Source organism: Pezoporus wallicus, unplaced genomic scaffold, assembly GCF_028554395.1.
Source record: "Pezoporus wallicus isolate ANWC-B61680 ecotype Strahan unplaced genomic scaffold, APGP_CSIRO_Pwel_v1 contig_6484, whole genome shotgun sequence".
NCBI classification, from domain to species: domain Eukaryota; kingdom Metazoa; phylum Chordata; class Aves; order Psittaciformes; family Psittacidae; genus Pezoporus; species Pezoporus wallicus.
The window spans coordinates 3,610,604-3,628,564 of NW_026638903.1; the positions used below are offsets into that span (position 1 = coordinate 3,610,604).

Below are 17,961 nucleotides of genomic sequence, written 5' to 3' on the forward strand. Positions count from 1 at the left end.
TTCTGTATAATTGTTTTTGTGAAGTTTAGTGTGGGTTTTTTTTTGTGGTAAATAATTGCAATTTGCTGTAAAAATTGAAGCCTGCTGTAGGTGGCCCTGCTTTGAGTAGGAGAATTAGACCAGGTGACTTTCAGAGGTCCCTTCCATCCTCAGCCATTCTGTGATTATGCAAAATGAGAATGGGCTTTATTTCATTCATTTAAATTTCATAATTCTTTTTTTGGTGGAAACCTTTTGAAAAGCATGGCTTTAATTCTGAATTGCTTTGAAATAAATAGTTTAAAAAAGTGTAGAAAACTGAGTACTACGCACCCATGTAGTTAACGTGGTTCTGGTAGTCCTTGCCAAAACCTATTGGTGTTGTAGATGCAAAAAGTTCACATGGCTGCAAGGCAAGTCTGGACTGCAAGTGTAAGAAGTCCCCTGAGTTGAAAATAGTTGTCTGCTGAGAGAGAATTAAAAGAGAAATATCAGATATGCATGCCTTTTCCTTTCTTCACTCTGAACGATTGTTTATGGCTAGGTAGGCCTTGGCTTGAACCAGTGTAGCTGCAGTGGATTTAGTGAGTTGAAAAATTGTCTGATGTTGTGTTTGAAAATATTTTTGGTTGTTTTTTTTTTTTACTTCTACCTCTTCCCTTAAAAACAGATGAAATTGATAGCTCTTCGATGTCAGATGATGATCGAAAAGAGGTTGTCAACATCCAAACATGGATAAATAAACCTGATGTGAAGTATAATTTCCCCTGTAATGAAGTAAAAGAAAATGGACATATGTTTCCCAGGTACTGGAATTAGTTCTAAGCTTCATCAAAATGTCTGTCATGATACATATTTTATATATATACATATATATATATGAGCCAGTTAAGTTATTCTTTATATTAAACTAGGAAATAAAGGTGTAAAACAACCTAGAACAAAATGTTAACACTATATTTGCATTCTTGTATTTGCAGTTTTACAGAATGGTAATTATGTACAAAACCTAGTATGAAGTCTTGCTTTGTAAAACAAGATAGTAAGAGAAGTATTCTCAGTATACATAGGCTTATTTTTCAAGACCAGGTAGACCCAAGTACCTGTGGCTCCTGTGTTTTTTTTTCTTGTCTACTTGTTTGTGCCTTTTAGTACACACCCATCTTGCCCCTAAAATTTAGTGACCTTGTTAATCTTGCAAGAGCAGAACATGCTTTGGCTTCCCCAAAGAGTACAAACCCTGTTGAATCTAGGTAGCAGAAAATTATGATAGACTTTCTCTTGGTCAGGGTCAGATTTGGGAACTTCCATCTGTCTCCCTCTAAGTAACTTATTTGTAGAATTTAACTTTCTAAGTAACTGATATTTAGTTCATTAGCAAATTTAACATGTATTTTTCATTTCCTTAAAGTCATCTCCTAGTAACAGCAACTCATATGTACTGTTTGAGAGAGATTCCATCACGAAAGGGACTGGCCTACATACAGTCTCGACAGGCACTCAACTCTGTAGTGAAAATCACATCTAAGAAGAAACATCCAGAACTGATCACCTTTAAATATGGAAATAGTAATACTTCAGGCATAGAAATTTTGGCAGTTGAAAGGTAAGCCATTTCAGTAGCAGAGATGTTAACGATATCCAGAACACTGTAAACAGGAAATCAGGGGCATGCTATAATTGAGCTGAAAAGTAATAGTTTTTATTTAGAAATAGATAATTCAAATGTGAACTAGAAAAAGGTCAGCAGAATGAGTAGAGTTTACAAGACCCAGCAGAGAGGAACTCCATGGTCTGCAATGACAGTTGCTGGGGATGGGATGCGTGCAACTGGTTTGGATTTCTGTTATATGTCTTAAATGAAAACAAAGCAGACAGTACTGCAGCCAAAAGTGTGGATTTGTGAAAAGTGGCATTTCAGAAAGTGGTGTTTCTTCTGTGTTGTCTTTTCTGGGACATCAAACTCTTCCTGTGCATTGCACAAGGAGTCCAGAAGCGTAACCTCAAAACTCTGAACCCCTGAAACCTGGTTCCTTAAAGTTAGGTATTGCCATGTGCAGCATTTGTGTGCTCAAGCTGGGGTTAGTCAGAGGAATGGGTACATAGGGCTTGTTTTTTGCTGGTGTAGCCTGTTGTTTCTTGGCACTAACAAAGTTGGTGACACCAGTTGGACATGTTCTCATGCTTTTCTTTGGGGAGAACAGTGTGCAGGGGTGCTCTGGTTTTACAAGAAGTGAATTTCCTAGCTAACTAGAGAAGTTGTTTTATGCCTGTTGACTTCTTAGAATTAAATTAGTTGGGTAGTAGGTCAGACACAGATAAACGAAAAGGTTGCAGAGAACTTTGCTGCTTGTTGAATTACTTCATCACCACCCTGTTGGCTGGAGCAAATCCAGAAGAGGGAGGATCATAAATATGATCTATATATAGAGCTATATATGAGAATTAAAATAAAAATAAAATATGAGGACTGCTGTGTTTCAGTCAGACAGTGCTGTCTGTAGAGATCCTAACCTCTCTGATCTATGCTACTGTCAATTAATGAAGAACTTTTCCTTTCCAGGATGGCCTGTGAAGTACTACTCAACAGTTCTAAGTTCACAAATGAAAGCATCTCGTAGTATAAATGGGAATTAAATGTTACTTTCTCAGTAATTTTTCATCTCAATATATTCCCCTCCTGCTTCCCCCTAGGTTGTGCCAGAAGAAAAATCAAAGCAAGAATTATGGAATTAATGCTCAATAATTTTATAGTGAATTAATGATTTTTTTTTTCTTTTTTAAGGTATTTGATTCCAAATGCAGGTGATGCTACCAAAGCCATAAAACAACAGATCATGAAAGTATTGGACGCCTTGGAGAGTTAATAACTAAAGACTTTTTAGAGAATGGTTTATAAAGAAGCAACCAAGATACTGTATGTGGATACAAGCTGACTGTTTCCCAACTGAATACTAACTTAAGAGAATTTTTCTGTTTGCTGATGGGAGTGCCTGAGTAGCAGGCTTAAGATAGGGTAAATTATTATCAACTTCTGATGGGATTTTTAATTTTTCAATTATATTGGTTTGGTTTCAAGAAATGTTTATTATATAGGTCAGTTTGTTTCATTTTTAATGCAGCTTTAATGTGAGTCATCTGTATCTGCAAGAGAAAATGCAGCTAGGCTTGCATTAAGTGTGTTAAAGCAAAGAAGCACTGCCAGATAGAGAGAAGCAGTTGAAAACAATGGATTTTAAATTTCTGTTGCTTGAAAGTAAAATATCTCCATTACATACAGTATATAAATTTGACTTAGCCTACTCACAGTATCACAGTATGCTAGAGATTGGAAGGGACCTCAAAAGATCATCTAGTCCAATCCCCCTGCTGGAGCAGGAACACCTAGATAATGTTACACAGGAATGTGTCCAGGCGGGTTTTGAATGTCTCCAGGGAAGGAGACTCCACAACCTCCCTGGGCAGCCTGTTCCAGTGTTCCGTCACCCTCACTGAGAAGTTTCTTCTCAAGTTTAAGTAGAACCTCTTGTGTTCCAGTTTGTACCCATTACCCCTTGTCCTGTCATTGTTTGCCACTGAGTAGAGCCTGGCTTCATCCTCATGACACTCCCCCTTTATATATTTATATACACTAATAAGGTCACCCCTCAGTCTCCTCTTCTCTAAACTATAGAGACCCAGCTCCCTCAGTCTACCCTCATAAGGGAGATGCTCCACTCCCTTAATCATCTTCGTTGCCCTGCGCTGGACTCTCTCCAGCAGCTCCCTGTCCTTCTTGAACTGAGGGGCCCAGAACTGGACACAATATTCCAGATGTGGTCTCACCAGGGCAGAGTAGAGGGGAAGGAGGACCGCTCTCGACCTACTAACCCCCCCCCTTCTAATACACCCCAGGATGCCATTGGCCTTCTTGGCCACAAGGGCACAGTGTTGGCTCATGGTCATCCTGTCGTCCACTAGGACCCCCAGGTCCCTCTCCCCTACACTGCTCTCTAACAGGTCGTTCCCCAACTTATACTGGAACCTGGGGTTGTTCCTGCCCAGATGCAGGACTCTACACTTTCCCTTGTTACATGTCATCAAGTTATTCCCTGCCAACTCTCCAGCCTGTCCAGGTCTCGCTGGATGGCAGCACAGCCTTCTGGCGTGTCAGCCACTCCTCCCAGCTTAGTGTCATCAGCAAACTTGCTGATAGTACACTCAATTCCCTCATCTAAATCATTGATGAATATATTAAATAATACTGGTCCCAGTACTGACCCTTGAGGCACTCCACTAGTTACAGGCCTCCAACTAGACTCCGCCCCATAGATTACAACTCTCTGGCTTCTCTCCTTCAGCCAGTTCACAGTCCACCTCACTACCTGATCATCCAGACCACACTTCCTCAATTTAGCTGTGAGGATGCTGTGGGAGACTGTGTCAAATGCTTTGCTGAAGTCAAGGTAGACCACATCCACCACTCTGCCGTCATCCATCCACCGTCTTATTTCCTCATAAATTGGAGATTGGTCAAGCATGACTTCCCCTTGGTGAAGCCATGTTGACTGCCCCTCATAACCCTCTTATCCTTGATATGCCTTAAGATGGCACCAAGGATAAGGTGTTCCATCACTTTCCCAGGGATGGAGGTGAGGCTGACCGGTCTATAGTTACCCGGGTCCTCCTTCTTGCCCTTTTTGAAGACTGGAGTGACATTTGCTTTCCTCCAGTCCTCAGGCACCTCTCCCATTTCCCAAGACTTGGTAAAGATGATGGAGAGCGGTCTAGCAATGACTTCCGCCTGTTCCCTCAGCACCCGCGGGTGCATCCCATCTAGACCCATGGATTTTCTCTAACCCATTCCTCATCGACTAAGGCAAACCGCTCCGTTGACCTGACTTCATCTGAGGTCTCAGGGGTAAAGGACTCTTCAGGACTGCCTCCGGCAGAGTAGACAGAGACAAAGAAGGCATTCAGTAACTCTGCCATCTCTGTATCTTCTGTCACCAGGGCACCCATCCCGTTCATCAGTGGGCCTACATTGCCTCTGGTGTTAGTTTTATCTGCCATGTATTTGAAAAAGCTCTTTTTGCTGTCCTTGACCCTTCTCGCCAGGTTTAATTCTAAGGAGGCCTTAGTCATCCTAGCTGCCTTCCTACATCCTCTAGCAGCAGCCTTATATTCCTCCCAAGTGGCCAGCCCCTCCTTCCATCACCTGTAAACTCTCCTCTTCCACTTGAGCATACCCAGCAATTCCCTATTTAGCCACGCAGGTCTCCTGGCCCTCTTCCTTGACTTCCTATGTGTTGGGATGCTCTGATCTTGAGCTCGGAAAAAGCAATCCTTGATACTACTCGGTAGTAGTAAGGTAGTATCAAGGACTGATTGATGCTTGGGTTTATGAGCAGAACATAAAGATCCTAGCAGTACTGGATCCTTCTCATTAGAAATGGTTAAGTCCAGCTTGGGCTGCAGATAAATGGAAAAATGCAAGCAATTTGTAAAATTGACTTTTTTAAAAGTCTTATCCACTACTATATTAAATAATTTGAAATGTTGGTAGGGTATTTTTAAATCCTAAAACAAAGTGTGGACAATAGGCTTTTACTACAGGGTTGAGATTATTTTATTTTTGTTAATTATGCAAAATTTCACATTTCATAGGTTGAGGCTGTTTCTCTTGTAAAGATGAACATGTGTGTTGAAATGGAAGTTAATGCTTCTTGACAGAATGTGACAGTTGAAAATAAGTTACCTTGCTCCTCAGAAACAGAATTTCTAAGATAGTAATTAGACCTTTAACAGCCTTCAGTTCAGCACAGAAGTATGTGCTGATTGAAGGTGTGTTCAGTAAGAAAATGAGCACACACAAAGTGAAGAGATTCAAGCACTATATGCCTGTGATAAATGTGTTCATTATCTGTTGCCTTCATTGTTTCAAGCATTTTTAACTAACATCATCTAAACTAATAAATGTTTCAGAGATAGCAGCTGTGTGATTGCTTATCAGCAGTTTTCCACTTGTTCCAAGAACTGCTCTCTTGTTAAATAAGTTCAGTACAGGAATGTCCTTGTGGCTGAGGCATAGCATCTTTAGAGGCTGATGTGGAAATTACCAAAATGAAAATGTGTGAACTTGTGCAGCATCGGGAGGTAAAATAAATGAAACTGATCTTTAGAAAAAGTCATTCTAAGTTATTTTACTTGGAATCAAGCTGGGGCACCTTAATTCTGGGACTAACTCCTTCTTTATTTCTTTATTTTATTTTTTTTTTTTTTTTTCTGTCTTAGTATCTAAGTACACACCAATAGAACTTGAACTGTTGAAGATATTTGCATGAATTGCACCTGGGCCAGTGCTCACGTATTTATAGTTTTGCCCAGAAGCTGTTTTATTACAATTTCCTCTTCCTACTCCCTTCTGAAAATTTCCTGAAGAGTCTCTGACTCTGTGCCTACTTCAGCAATGAGATCTTTTTCATGGAAAGATGTTTGTGTTACTGTTTATAAACTGCAGTTGTAAATAAACCAGTGCAATTTGAACATAACTTGTTCTGCCTGAAAGCATTTAGTTGCATACTGTTTGAGTTCTCTGAATCAACAGTTTTTTCTAAGGGTATTTTGTAAATGGAAGTGAATTTGATCTTTGGAGTGGAAAAAACTGACTATGGATCAAATATGGCAAAACGATACAACACATTCTACTAGTCATTGGCAGGGTGGTGTGTAGAAAGTACACTCAGTTGTTAAACAGGTGTATTTGGGTATTAAATATGGAAAGTGGGTAACATGCATGCTTCTCTGAGGACCACAAATACAGACCTTTTCAGATCTACAGAAAATAAAGCTACAGTCAGTTCTTGAATCTCTTCTGTGTAGGAATGTATAATCCAAGCCTAATTATTTGTAATTTTCTGAGACAATGTGCAAGTTATCAACAGACTCCTGATCTTACGAAGCTCAGTCCGAACTATGAATAATTTCAGTGCTGTTTTATGCCTCTCTACCCACAATTTAAAGGCTACTCTTGCCTCATAGCGTATGCATCTGTAGTTAGTGTGTCTGTTAAAAAACCTGTATTGCTAAGCAGAAAATCCAATTATAGTACTGGAGTGACTGTTTCTGAAAAGAAAAAGCTCTTCTACTTCCTGTCCATCTTGGAGGAATTTTTTTTTTTTTTATTATTTTGCCAGAGGTTTGCAGCCTCTTGTTTTATTTTGCATGCACTGCTGCCTGTGGTTGTGAATGTGAGATGACAGCTGCAGTGTTGCTGGGGGCTTAATTTTTATTTTAATCTGTTTTGGTGATAGAAATAAGGTCTGTAACAGGAAAAATCCACTCTTAGAGTAAGCTCTCTTGCTAAATGGGAGCTCTTTTGTGTTTTGTAGCCAGGGTCAGTGCTTCTGTGTTCACTGATCGCTCTTCAGTTCTCACAAATCCTTGTAGATTCTGATCTCTATGAGAATTTGTACAGAACTTCTCGTGTATTACCAAAAATACTCGTGACTCTGGAGGTGCAGTTTTATTTACACTGCCTTTTCCAGATGTAATTGAAGATTACTTGCTGCTCTTGCAGTTTAGACCCTGTTAGGCCTTACATGTGGGTTTTACACATGCATAAGATATGGATCACTCTCGGTTACTCATCTTTGCCCCTTCTGCTCTCATCTATTTTCAACTCGTGGAGATACTATTGCATGAGCAGTACTGCCTCTACACAACATGAACCTACAGTTCTACTAACTGGCTTTTAAAAATCTCAAGATTGTAACATAAATACATGAGGCAGCAGTGCTCTGTATTGAGTAAAGGGGAGCACTCAGTGTATAAAGCTAGTAATAAAAACAGCATGGCAGTTAGCATTTTGAGTAGTAGCTTAGGAGATGCTGTTCTTGTAAAGGAAGATGGTGATTCCCAGGTGAATAAGTTAGCTGTAAACTCGTACAGACCTCTTGGAACGAGCCCTTAGCAAACATTAACACGTTCTAGGGCTGGCACACCAGCTTCGTGGGGCACCAAGAGGCTGAGATGCTTAGCGGTGTTTTTGCCAGGTGCTGATTTGGCACCACAGCTGTACTCCCAGGAAAGCCTCAGCGGCACTTAGGCCCCGAGATACTTCATCCCCTGAACCTTCCTGCACCGCTGCCTGACAAAGCTGCCGTGGGGAAGCGCTTCAAAATCGGGTCGAGGAACGAGCCGGACTTCTGAAGGCAGGGTAAGGTTGGTTTTTACATGGGTACTGTGGAGGAAGTGCGCCTGCGCTTCTCCCTCCGCGACACTAGTGGACTACAATTCCCGGCAGGCCCGGCGCTGTGAGGGAGGAGCTGGGACGCTCGGAGATGCAGGAGGTGCGCGGAGCCATGGCCAGTGAGTGGTGGTGGGCGCGGAAGAGCGGGTTCTACCGCTGCTCACGCTCCCGCCTGTTCCTCGCTACCGGTCGGGTCCCCGCACCGGCCCGCGGCGTGGGGAAGAAGGGCCGGGGTGGCATTGAGCCTGCCTCTCCGGCGGGGCTCCGGCCTCCCGCCCCAGGCCTCAGCCGGTCAGAGGCGCCGCTCCAGATTCGCTGCTCGCCCCAAAGCTCTCCGCGGCGCCACCGCCTGTCACCAGACCGCTGGGGCCGCCCCGAGCCGCTGCCGGCGCCTTCTTGTCCCCAGTGGGTCCTCACCTTTCGCTGGACGCAACCAGGTGGCCGCAGAGCTGGCCGGTGCTCCCGGAGCTCAGTCCTGGGGCTCAGTGCTGGGCGTTGCCCCTCAGCCTTGCTGGGGTGGGAAATAACCAGCCAGAGGGAGCTGCCCGCCTTGCTACGGCTCAGTCCTGGAGCCGCTGTTCGTGAGTCTCCCGGCACTGGTGCAGTGATCAGCTTGTCGAGGAATGCGATCTGAAACAAGCGCGACAAGCGTAGCTGCTGATGTTTTTAAAAACCCTGCTTCATGGTGATACAGCTAAGAACCATGCTTTGATACACTTTCATCTGGTTGTGGTTTGCACTGCTATAGCTTATCCTAAGAATTGCTTTTAAAGAAGTTTTTGAGGCCGCTTAGCAAGGCTGGAAGGAGAGATCTTGGGCCTCCCCAGCACTGTTGAACGTTTCTCTGTATTTGTTACTTCTACATCTGATTGTTTTTAAAGAAGACCATGGACACAAAACCATGCATTCTGTTGTGGCTGAGCTTTAATTTTGCCCTTTTAACAAAATCCAAAACTGAGGGGTAGGGAAAATAAGTTTAATGGCTTCCTGGTGTTCTAAACATTATGAGAAAGAAGTTAAGATTTTTCTTTGTAGATTTTGTTGGGGTTTTTTTGTTTGTTTTGTTTGTGGTTTTGTTTTGTGTTTGTTTTCAGAAGTGAGTTTATGCCAAAATGTAAATCTTTTTGGTGTCAGATTTCTCTGAACATGTGCAACAAATATGGGAAAGTTTTAGACACATTCCCAGTATGGTTATCTAGGTCTGGAAGCCAACTATCATTACATCTATTCAAAATCTCAGTGAATCTTTGTTTACTCAATAAGACAAATACTGAGTCAGTTGAATCAGTTCTTCCTGTTTACCTGACCAGCAAGGCTGTGTGTTGCTTGCAGCTTTTTCTTTATATTATAGTGATCTCTGAGTGCATCTCATGGGAGTTTTCCAGGGAAGAGAGGTGCTGTGAAACCGGGGTACTTATCTTTGTGAAGCCTTTCATTAAAAAAAAATAAATAAAAATAGGCAAATGCTAGCAGCATTGTGTTAAGAGACTGTTTCCAGAGTCATAGGTGGACTGCAAAATGAGTTGGAAGTGGTTTATGCATATGTTAATATATAAGTAAATCTATTTTGTTAAATGCTCATTAGTGAATTGGAATTTTGAAGATTTTTTTTCCTGGGGGAATTCTGCTGACCAATTTTTTCTTTTCTGCCACTAGACTTCCGCCTAGCTCTTATTCAGCTCCATGTATCTGCTGTTAAATCAGAGAACCTTCAGAGAGCCTGTGGGCTGGTGAGAGAAGCATCAGCTAAAGGAGCTAAAGTTGTAGCTCTTCCTGTGAGTACAGATCATGGTCTACAATAGTACCTGTAACTCAAACCCTTGGAAACCCCTTTCTAGTGTTACTAATGTATTATGTATTCCTGTTTCTTTCTGGATAGCTTAGATGCTTGTATGAGGCTCCAAAATAAGAAAAAACAAAAAAGAGCAGGGGTTCTGTCTAGAGGCATACTTAAGAGGGAGACAGGAAGAAGAAGAAAGTACTGTCTTTTTTTCTTGTGGCATAAGAACCTGGTTAAGTTTTTACTGGTTTAAATCCCAGGCAGTTCTGTTACTGGTATGTTCTGGTTTCACCAAAGTGGCGCTTGTAGTTTGAGTCTTTGCAGAAGCCTTGTGTGCTACAAGTGTAAGGAAAGGCAATTTTCAGCTAAAGTATGTTGGTATGAAGATGAAAGAGAACAAGTATACAGTGACTCTTTTTGCTGTAATTGTTCCAGATTAGATAGTACATGAGAAACATGATAGACATTTTTAACAGGTAATTTGTGGCTGAATTATGATTAAAAAACATTTCTCTTGTGACTTCCTTTTGTGGGATCATAAATAGTCACTTAAAATTACTGATAATTTCTGATTTACTTTCTGGACTTCAGTCGGGATCACCTTGCTGAATTTTCACACAGATGAGAGGGTGCTGGCAGGGAGGCAACCTTCCCAGTGCAGCTTGGAGCTTTTTCTTCTCTTCGTGGGGGTACATGCGTTACCCCTGTGCCCTGCAGCATCTGACTCAGAAGTGCAAAGTTCTCTGGGTGAACTTTTAGTCTGAATGCTTTACAGTCAGAATGTTTTCCCCCTGCTGTCACAGGCAGGACAACACAGTTCCTCTGTGCTAACAGTTCTTGTGTTGCAAATGTGACCTTTGATTATTCTGGCTGAGCCAGATTATCTATTATTTGCTAGTTTCATCATGTGTACAAACATTGAATTTTCCAGACCTATTTAGTTGAGATACTCACCTTGCCAATGATAATCTATGCTTGTGGAGTAAAACCTGTAAAACAAGGGCAAGCTTTTCACAGGCTTTTGGGAGGTAAATTTTGTTCTGGCATTGGGATGTGGGCATGAAATACTCTCTTCACTTTTTTTTAAGTCACATTATAGAAAGAAGTAACTTGCACTGACTATATGATCTACATTTCTGCAGTGGCATGTGGCAGTTTCCCTGTGACGTGTTAGCCTTGATGTGTTAATTTTTTTTTTTTCATTTCTGAAGCAGGAAAAATTTGTGAGAGAAAAACAATTTGTAATGTTTATAGATAGAGAAATAAAAACTGAATACATTTGAATCTAGAAATTGATAGAAAGCAATTCAAAGATCTTTCTCTGTATTCTTACCACTTTGGAGAGCACAGAAATGGGTCTTCTGTGCAGACATTCTACAGTTTTGTTCCAGCATCGGCTTAGGAGCAACCTCATTCACTGCTGCTACAAGCTTGCTCAGAGCCCTGCCTGTCCTTGTGAGCCCATGGTTTCAGTCCCACCCTCACTGACCCTGCAAGGGGCTAGATGCAGGTGGGGGCAGCTGGCATTGCTTTCGCTTCCTTGAAGTTCAGTCCTACATTTTCAAAAGCCTGGGAAGCTCGTTTGACAGCCTGCAGAGACTTCCCTTCTGCACCTTCTGTGTACAGACTCTGCTGTGGGTTAGCTCGCATCTTGCTTGGCCTAGTGACTGTATATGTGGCAAAAAAGTCCAGCCAATTTTGATTTATTTATTCCCCTCAATACAATCCTCTGCAGTTATTAGGAAGTTTGCCTGAGTGGTTAAGGCATAAATTTTTATAGTGCTATTCACAGCTTGATTTTTTTTTTTTTCTTTTTTTTATTTTTCTTTTTTTTTTCTTTTTCTTTTTTTTTTTAGGGGGCAGGTGGTGGTATGTGATGTGTTTTGTTACAACTTCCAGTGTGCAGAGGTAATAGTTGAGGCAGATGCTTGGGCTGAGAATTGCCTGCCGAAGAGTAGGTGCTGGTACTGTTTAATAACCTACCTGTGGTCTTCAGCTGTACTCCCTTAGGGGACAAAAAAAGTGTTGGGGGATGTCACACATCCTCACAGAGCTGCTAAATGTAGCGCAGAGCCAAAGTTCTGGATATCTTGAACATCTCAAATAGCTTTTAACCATGTAGTTTAGACATCTAAACTGCTCTGTTAATCTTACTGTCTAAAGATTACATGCCTGGTTCTGAGGGATAGCAAATCTTTAACTTGAGCCTAGGACAGAAGACGCTGTTCAGTTGTGAGGAAATGGTGTTTGAAAGATTTTTTTTTTTTTTTAGCAAAATGAGTAATTTTGAGAAATGCGTGCTTTTGCGTAAGTCTTTTTATAAATTAAGACATCATGGGTTGCGGATGAACATGAGCATCTCAGTTTTGAGAGGATTTATTTAGCTTGTAACTTGTCAAATAAGCTAGGTGGAACTTGGTTCATTGTTCTGATGAGAACATCCCTTGTGATCTTGCTAAGTCTAGACTGACAAACGTGCTAGTCTTGTTACTTGCAGCTTGCAGGAGGCTCCTAGCTCACGTCCTGTTTGGCATGCAGTCATACCAACACACCTACTGCATTTTCTCTAATTGTTAAAGGTCTCTCTGGCCTCCTGAGATGCTTTCTGGTTTGCTTATTGAGCTCCTGTAAACTAGACTCCTGTAACTAAAGATTGAATGAGAAAATGAGAACACTGATAAAGAAGAGTTAAAAAGATGAGGTACATCTCTTTGCGGTGGTGTTATTGGATTTTGGGATTTTAACTGTTCTTTTTTTTTTTTTTTCTGAATTCCAGGAATGCTTTAATTCGCCCTATGGAACCCAGTACTTTAAGGAATATGCAGAGAAGATCCCTGGGGAATCAACACAAAAGCTCTCAGAAGTTGCAAAGGAGTGCAGCATATATCTTGTTGGAGGTAGTTTACTCTTGGTAACCTGTCTCATTGAGGGAAAAATGTACCATGTCTATCAATGCCACTGGCTCATAATTCCATATAATACATTGGGTGGAATCTTTGTTCTCATCTTTATAAAGGATCCATTCCGGAAGAGGATGGTGGAAAACTGTATAATACATGTGCTGTCTTTGGGCCTGATGGTGCAATGTTGGCAAAGCACAGGAAGGTAAGATGGCAGAATGTTGTCATTAGAAGGTTTCTCAGCAGTGTTGCAAAATTATTTTATCTGTGCCTGAAGGTGATAGGCAATAGTAGAATCTTGCATTAATAATAAGCTGTGTACTGTCAGTAAAACTGCATGTGAATTTTATCTGGGACATGCAAACACCCCTTCCAAAGGCAGTCATAAATTTGTTCTGGGTAAGGATGACAAGATGCAGAAAGCATAACTGGCTTTTCTCAGATGCTGGGAAAACTGACTTGGGTTTGTTTTGGAGGGTGGGGGGTGGCTGGGGAGGGTTGGGTTTTTTCTCCCCAAATACCTTCAGACATGTATATTTCTGTAAAGAAAAAACTTGCTTTAAATCATCTTTAGCAGATTTCACAATCTTAACCAACGTTTAGTTGAGATCCTGACAAAAGAGAAGTCTCGATAATGATAACTAGAAAACACATGCCCAATAGAAAGAGGCTGAAGTACCAAGAACAGAAATTGTTATTAATCATACTATAATTACAGGTTCATTTGTTTGACATTAATGTTCCTGGGAAGATACAGTTCAAAGAGTCTGAAATGCTGAGTCCAGGGAATAGTTTCTCCATGTTTGATACTTGTGAGTATAAGACAAGCCCTTTCCATAAGGACTTCTACCACAGAAACACCACAGGAGTTCTCTTCCCCATCATGGATTCACCGTCAACCCAGCAATGGATTTTTAGACTAACAAACAGATTTATATCAGGCATTTGAAAACCGTGGCAAATACAGTTTAAGTTTGTTCCAAGTGTGTAGGTCACTTCTGAGACTTTTAGAAAGGCAATGTTGTTTGGAGCAAGTGATTGAGGGACTGAGTAGAAAGGGTTGAAGCATACATCATGGCACTTCCCTTAAATAACAGTCCTATTGGCTTGCTAAAGAGAAGTTACTGTATTTATTTTTTTTTTATAGCTATTACATCTTTAAAATGGTTCCTATAGAACATGCCTTGAAAAAGAATATACGTAGCAAACAGCTACACTGGCAGATTGTTTCAGGTGAGGATGATACAATAATGGAGACAGTAAATCCTATTCCAACATTCTTGAATCAGCTACATTCTTTAGTCCATGAAGAGCAGCGAGTGCTTTTTTTCTTGAGAAGAAAACAAATGGAAAACCTGCAGCTAAATCAGAGAGGAATGTATTATGCACAGACCTGCATTAACATGATTTTGTGGAAATGGCTGGTTTTTTTCACAGTTTTCCTGTCATCATGAAGCATGACTTCTCCCCCACAAATAGCCAATACTTGTTACAGATAAGGATACACATTTAAATATAGCTTCTCATGTTACTGTAAGACATGTAAAATAACAACTGTCAGGGAGTGTTGAGTGCTTTCATGTGCTTCTGGTAGTAATATGATTGTTGTCTCTTGTATTTTGAGAACAGCATACTGTAAAGTGGGCCTGGGCATCTGCTATGATATCAGATTTGCTGAGATGGCTCAAGTCTACGGACAGAAAGGTGAGGCTGGGTCACCTAATGGAGCACGGTTAGCCATAAGGCCTGAACTGTGCCAAAGTGTTTCAGGGTGGTATATACTGTATGTGATCAGGCACTCTTACCTGCACCCAGTAACACTGAATGCTTCTTGTGGCTGAGGGTTTGTTATTGAAATGAGTGTTCTCCTTGGGCAAATTAACAGTCATTTCCTGATACACGTTTGCCAGTGTCCCCACTTTTATCCCCACTTTCGGTAATGTATGACAGGGCTTTGTTGACATAAGTAATTACTTGTGTAAACATGGACAAGCTCTGGTTCCATTTTGGGGGATACTGTAAGAAACCTTGCCTTGAGTCTCAATGTGAAGGACCACTCTAGGGTACATCATCTTCCCATTAATCATGGTTGGGTTCTAATTTTCTTTTACTAAAGGTTGCCAGCTGCTGATCTATCCAGGGGCTTTTAACCTGACAACAGGACCAGCCCATTGGGAACTGCTACAAAGGGGCAGGTAAGAACAAATAACAGCATATCCTCCTGTTCCAGAGGGAGCTTTAGCACACAGAACCCAACTCTTCTTGTGTTCCAAATCACACTATGAAAGAGTGAATTCTTTCTCTTCTGCTTAATAAATTGGTATTAAAAAAAAATTTACTCTCTTTTTTCTCCCCTTTCCATTATTTTCCTGTTAACACAGAGCTGTTGATAATCAGGTATATGTAGCTGCCGTATCTCCTGCTAGAGATGAAAAAGCATCCTATGTTGCGTGGGGACACAGCAGTGTAGTAAATCCATGGTGAGTTCAGAAAACAAAACAAAACCCAAACCCCACTTTTTCTTGTTTAAAAGGTAAGTTTTACTCAGCCATAACACTCCAGTCTCACATTTCCAACTACTCTTCAAAATGTCAAGTTCTTGGTAAGAAGTACCTAAGACTAAAGCCTATATTTTCAAAAGCACGCTTTAAAACTGACTGAAAAATGAAAAGGAAACCAAAACTAGTTTAACAGTATTTATTCTTTTTAGTAGCAAGAAAGCTACTTAATTCTAGCATTTAGCATTAGTTAAGCTGCTGACCTTTTCAACTTGTCCCTGAAGTTCAGTCTGTTATGTATTATGCATTATGGTAATTCTCTGTGCAGAACTGAACCATTTTAAATGACTTACTTACACAAAACTATTCCATTTCTCCAAATAACACTGCTTTGACATAAAGAACAAGAAGAGTATTTTCAGCTAGGCAAGAAACATATTCTGACTTAAGCAGAAGTCACACAGGTGCCCAGGAGGTAAAAGCGACCAAATCTTCAAGCAGTTACTTTTCCAAAGAAATCCACTGATGATTTATTCTCTCCCGATGACTGCAAAGTAAGAAAAGCTTTATCTGTGTCTTGAACTTTCAACTTTGTGTGATGAAAGCAGTCACAGAACACCTAGTGAGAGACAGGATAAATAATGTTCAGTAGCTTATGCAGAGTAAAAGTATACTCATCTTAAAAGCCAGCAGGATCTGAAAGGAGAAGAGGTTAGTCTTTGCCACATCTGGTTGTCCCTGGTGAAGTTGTTTCTTGCCCCATGAGTTACATTGCATGCTGACATGCACAGGGTCTTATAGTTGCCTTTATCATGATTCCTGATGCCTGGAAACACCCTTATGTTAAGTAAAATATGCATATGTCACATATAATATGTGTCACATATAATATGTATCACATATAAAGCCTGGAAGCAATTTCTGTCATGCCAGAGTTATGAATTATGATGCTATTTCTAGGACAGCCTATCTTTACAGCTGTAGACATCAAGGGAAGAAACTCCACTTTGTACAAACAGCACCAGCTGGACTGATGCCTTGAGGCCTCTTTCAATGCTATGAACAAATGTGCTTCATTTTGCAGGGGTGAAGTCATAGCCAAAGCTGGGGCTGAAGAAACAGTTTTATACACAGATATAGGTAAGGGTAAAGGGTTTGGGGTTTGTTCTTTTTTTATTTCCCTGCTTTTTTCTTGAGCACAGGTCATGAGACTTAAGGAGAGACAGTTTTGTAAGTCTGTAGGCTTGCACGTGCAATTAAATGATGCAGTGTCTGATGCCTTCTCTGTTGCTAGATGAAAGCAGGAACAAGCAGCCCTTGACTACCCTCTTCCCATTTCCTTCCTTATGAGGAAGCTGCCACCTCAGGAAAGAGCAGTTGAGGATTCCTTCAGCCCTTGCTGCCTAGCTGCAGTGCCCTGCAGGACCATTCTCCATGAAAGCTGCTCTTTTCCCTGCCTTACCCCAGAACAAATCAGGAGTCGTCCTTTTTGACTGTTGTTCTAATAGCTCTTTCTCTCTTCCCCTGCAGATCTGAAGAAACTTGCAGAAATACGTCAACAGATTCCTATTTTAAGCCAGAAGCGTTGTGATCTCTATGGCATAGAGATGAAAAAGTGAAGCTGGGTGAATGGGAGGGTGAAGCTGGCAAAATGGCTGCTGCTTTCATCTTGCGAAGGCTTCCTTCATTAGCTGTTCCACAATCTACTGCTAAATGTGCCAGTTAATTTAAAAATTTAAAAAAACCTCAAAAACAACAAACGCAAAAAGAAACAAGCCACACAACCCCACAGCCACCAAAAACAGCCCCCAAAACCAACCAGCCAACACAAACAAAAGATTTGCTGGTATAATTCTAAAATTGATCCAAATACAACTTTTGTATCTCCTCTTGTACTCTAGTATTTCATAGTAGTTTACAGCTATGCTAAAGATGGAGGTAAAATCAAAGATGGAAGTAAAATCAGTTCAACACAGTAGTAAATTAATACTGCTTTTTACATATCACGGTGTTTTAGCTAGCTTTTTGGGAGTTTTTGTGTGGAACATAGGAATGGGAACCTTGTCCTCTGAAGTCAGTCAGCCTTAGTATAAACAGTCAATTATCAAATAATCTAGAAGTGTGATTCTTCCACCTCTCTCCTTGGCTGGATGTGCCTTAAAGTTCCCTCAATGTCCAACATCTGTACTTAGAAAGCTTAAAATTTCATACACTAAGCAAAACAGGCCAAATCCTGCCCTGCACGATTTAGGGGTAACAATCCAAGAAGCTGCTAGACTGGAGTACTACTATAGAAGAATCTGTAACAGGGTTTGGCTCATGTCTTTCCTCAAATATATTAAATTCTCCTTACTGCAATTCTTGTTTGTTGCTGAAGTGGTGCAGGTTACTGTTTTCTTAAAGCAATTCACATGCTGGCACACCTTTGCTCTGTATACTGCTTCTTTAATACAATGTCTGACTAGGTTTTAATTCTGCTGCCTGGTAATCTTCACCTGAAAATGGTGAATCAGTCAAAGGGTTAGAAAACCTGCTGTGCTGAATGAAGTCTTTCTGCCCACCATCCTTGAGAAG

The 17,961-nt window shown here is 41.0% G+C and overlaps 2 protein-coding genes across 3 annotated transcripts in view; both read left to right on the top strand.

Moving 5' to 3' along the window:
- TBC1D23 (TBC1 domain family member 23) overlaps positions 1-3,277 on the top strand; it is a 45,847-nt gene extending 42,570 nt beyond the window's left edge. Inside the window, exons 19-21 of the mRNA XM_057413037.1 lie at positions 650-785; positions 1,391-1,585; positions 2,765-3,277. Coding sequence (XP_057269020.1) covers positions 650-785; positions 1,391-1,585; positions 2,765-2,846 — 413 coding nt within the window. The 3' untranslated portion in view covers positions 2,847-3,277. The remainder of the gene's footprint in view (positions 1-649; positions 786-1,390; positions 1,586-2,764) is intronic.
- A 5,002-nt stretch (positions 3,278-8,279) lies between these two features.
- On the top strand, positions 8,280-17,135 carry NIT2 (nitrilase family member 2). Of its 2 annotated transcripts, none has more exons than XM_057413052.1 (10): positions 8,280-8,328; positions 9,866-9,984; positions 12,766-12,886; positions 13,006-13,094; positions 13,608-13,701; positions 14,519-14,593; positions 15,006-15,084; positions 15,271-15,369; positions 16,472-16,527; positions 16,918-17,135. In XM_057413052.1, exons 1-10 carry the CDS (start codon positions 8,301-8,303, stop codon positions 17,004-17,006), a joined length of 849 nt encoding a protein of 282 aa, XP_057269035.1. In that variant the 5' UTR covers positions 8,280-8,300; the 3' UTR covers positions 17,007-17,135. The 2 variants fall into 2 exon arrangements, with proteins under 2 accessions (XP_057269035.1, XP_057269036.1); XM_057413053.1 differs by lacking the exon at positions 8,280-8,328 and adding an exon at positions 8,779-8,894.
- The last annotated feature ends 826 nt before the right edge of the window (positions 17,136-17,961 follow it).

Excerpts from the sequence above, each read along its gene's own strand:
- NIT2 (XM_057413052.1), top strand. The coding sequence starts at position 8,301 with ATGCAGGAGGTGCGCGGAGCCATGGCCA. Across the intron at positions 9,985-12,765 it reads CTAAAGTTGTAGCTCTTCCT|GAATGCTTTAATTCGCCCTA; the intron begins GTGAGTACAGAT and ends TCTGAATTCCAG. Across the intron at positions 15,370-16,471 it reads AGCAGTGTAGTAAATCCATG|GGGTGAAGTCATAGCCAAAG; the intron begins GTGAGTTCAGAA and ends TTCATTTTGCAG.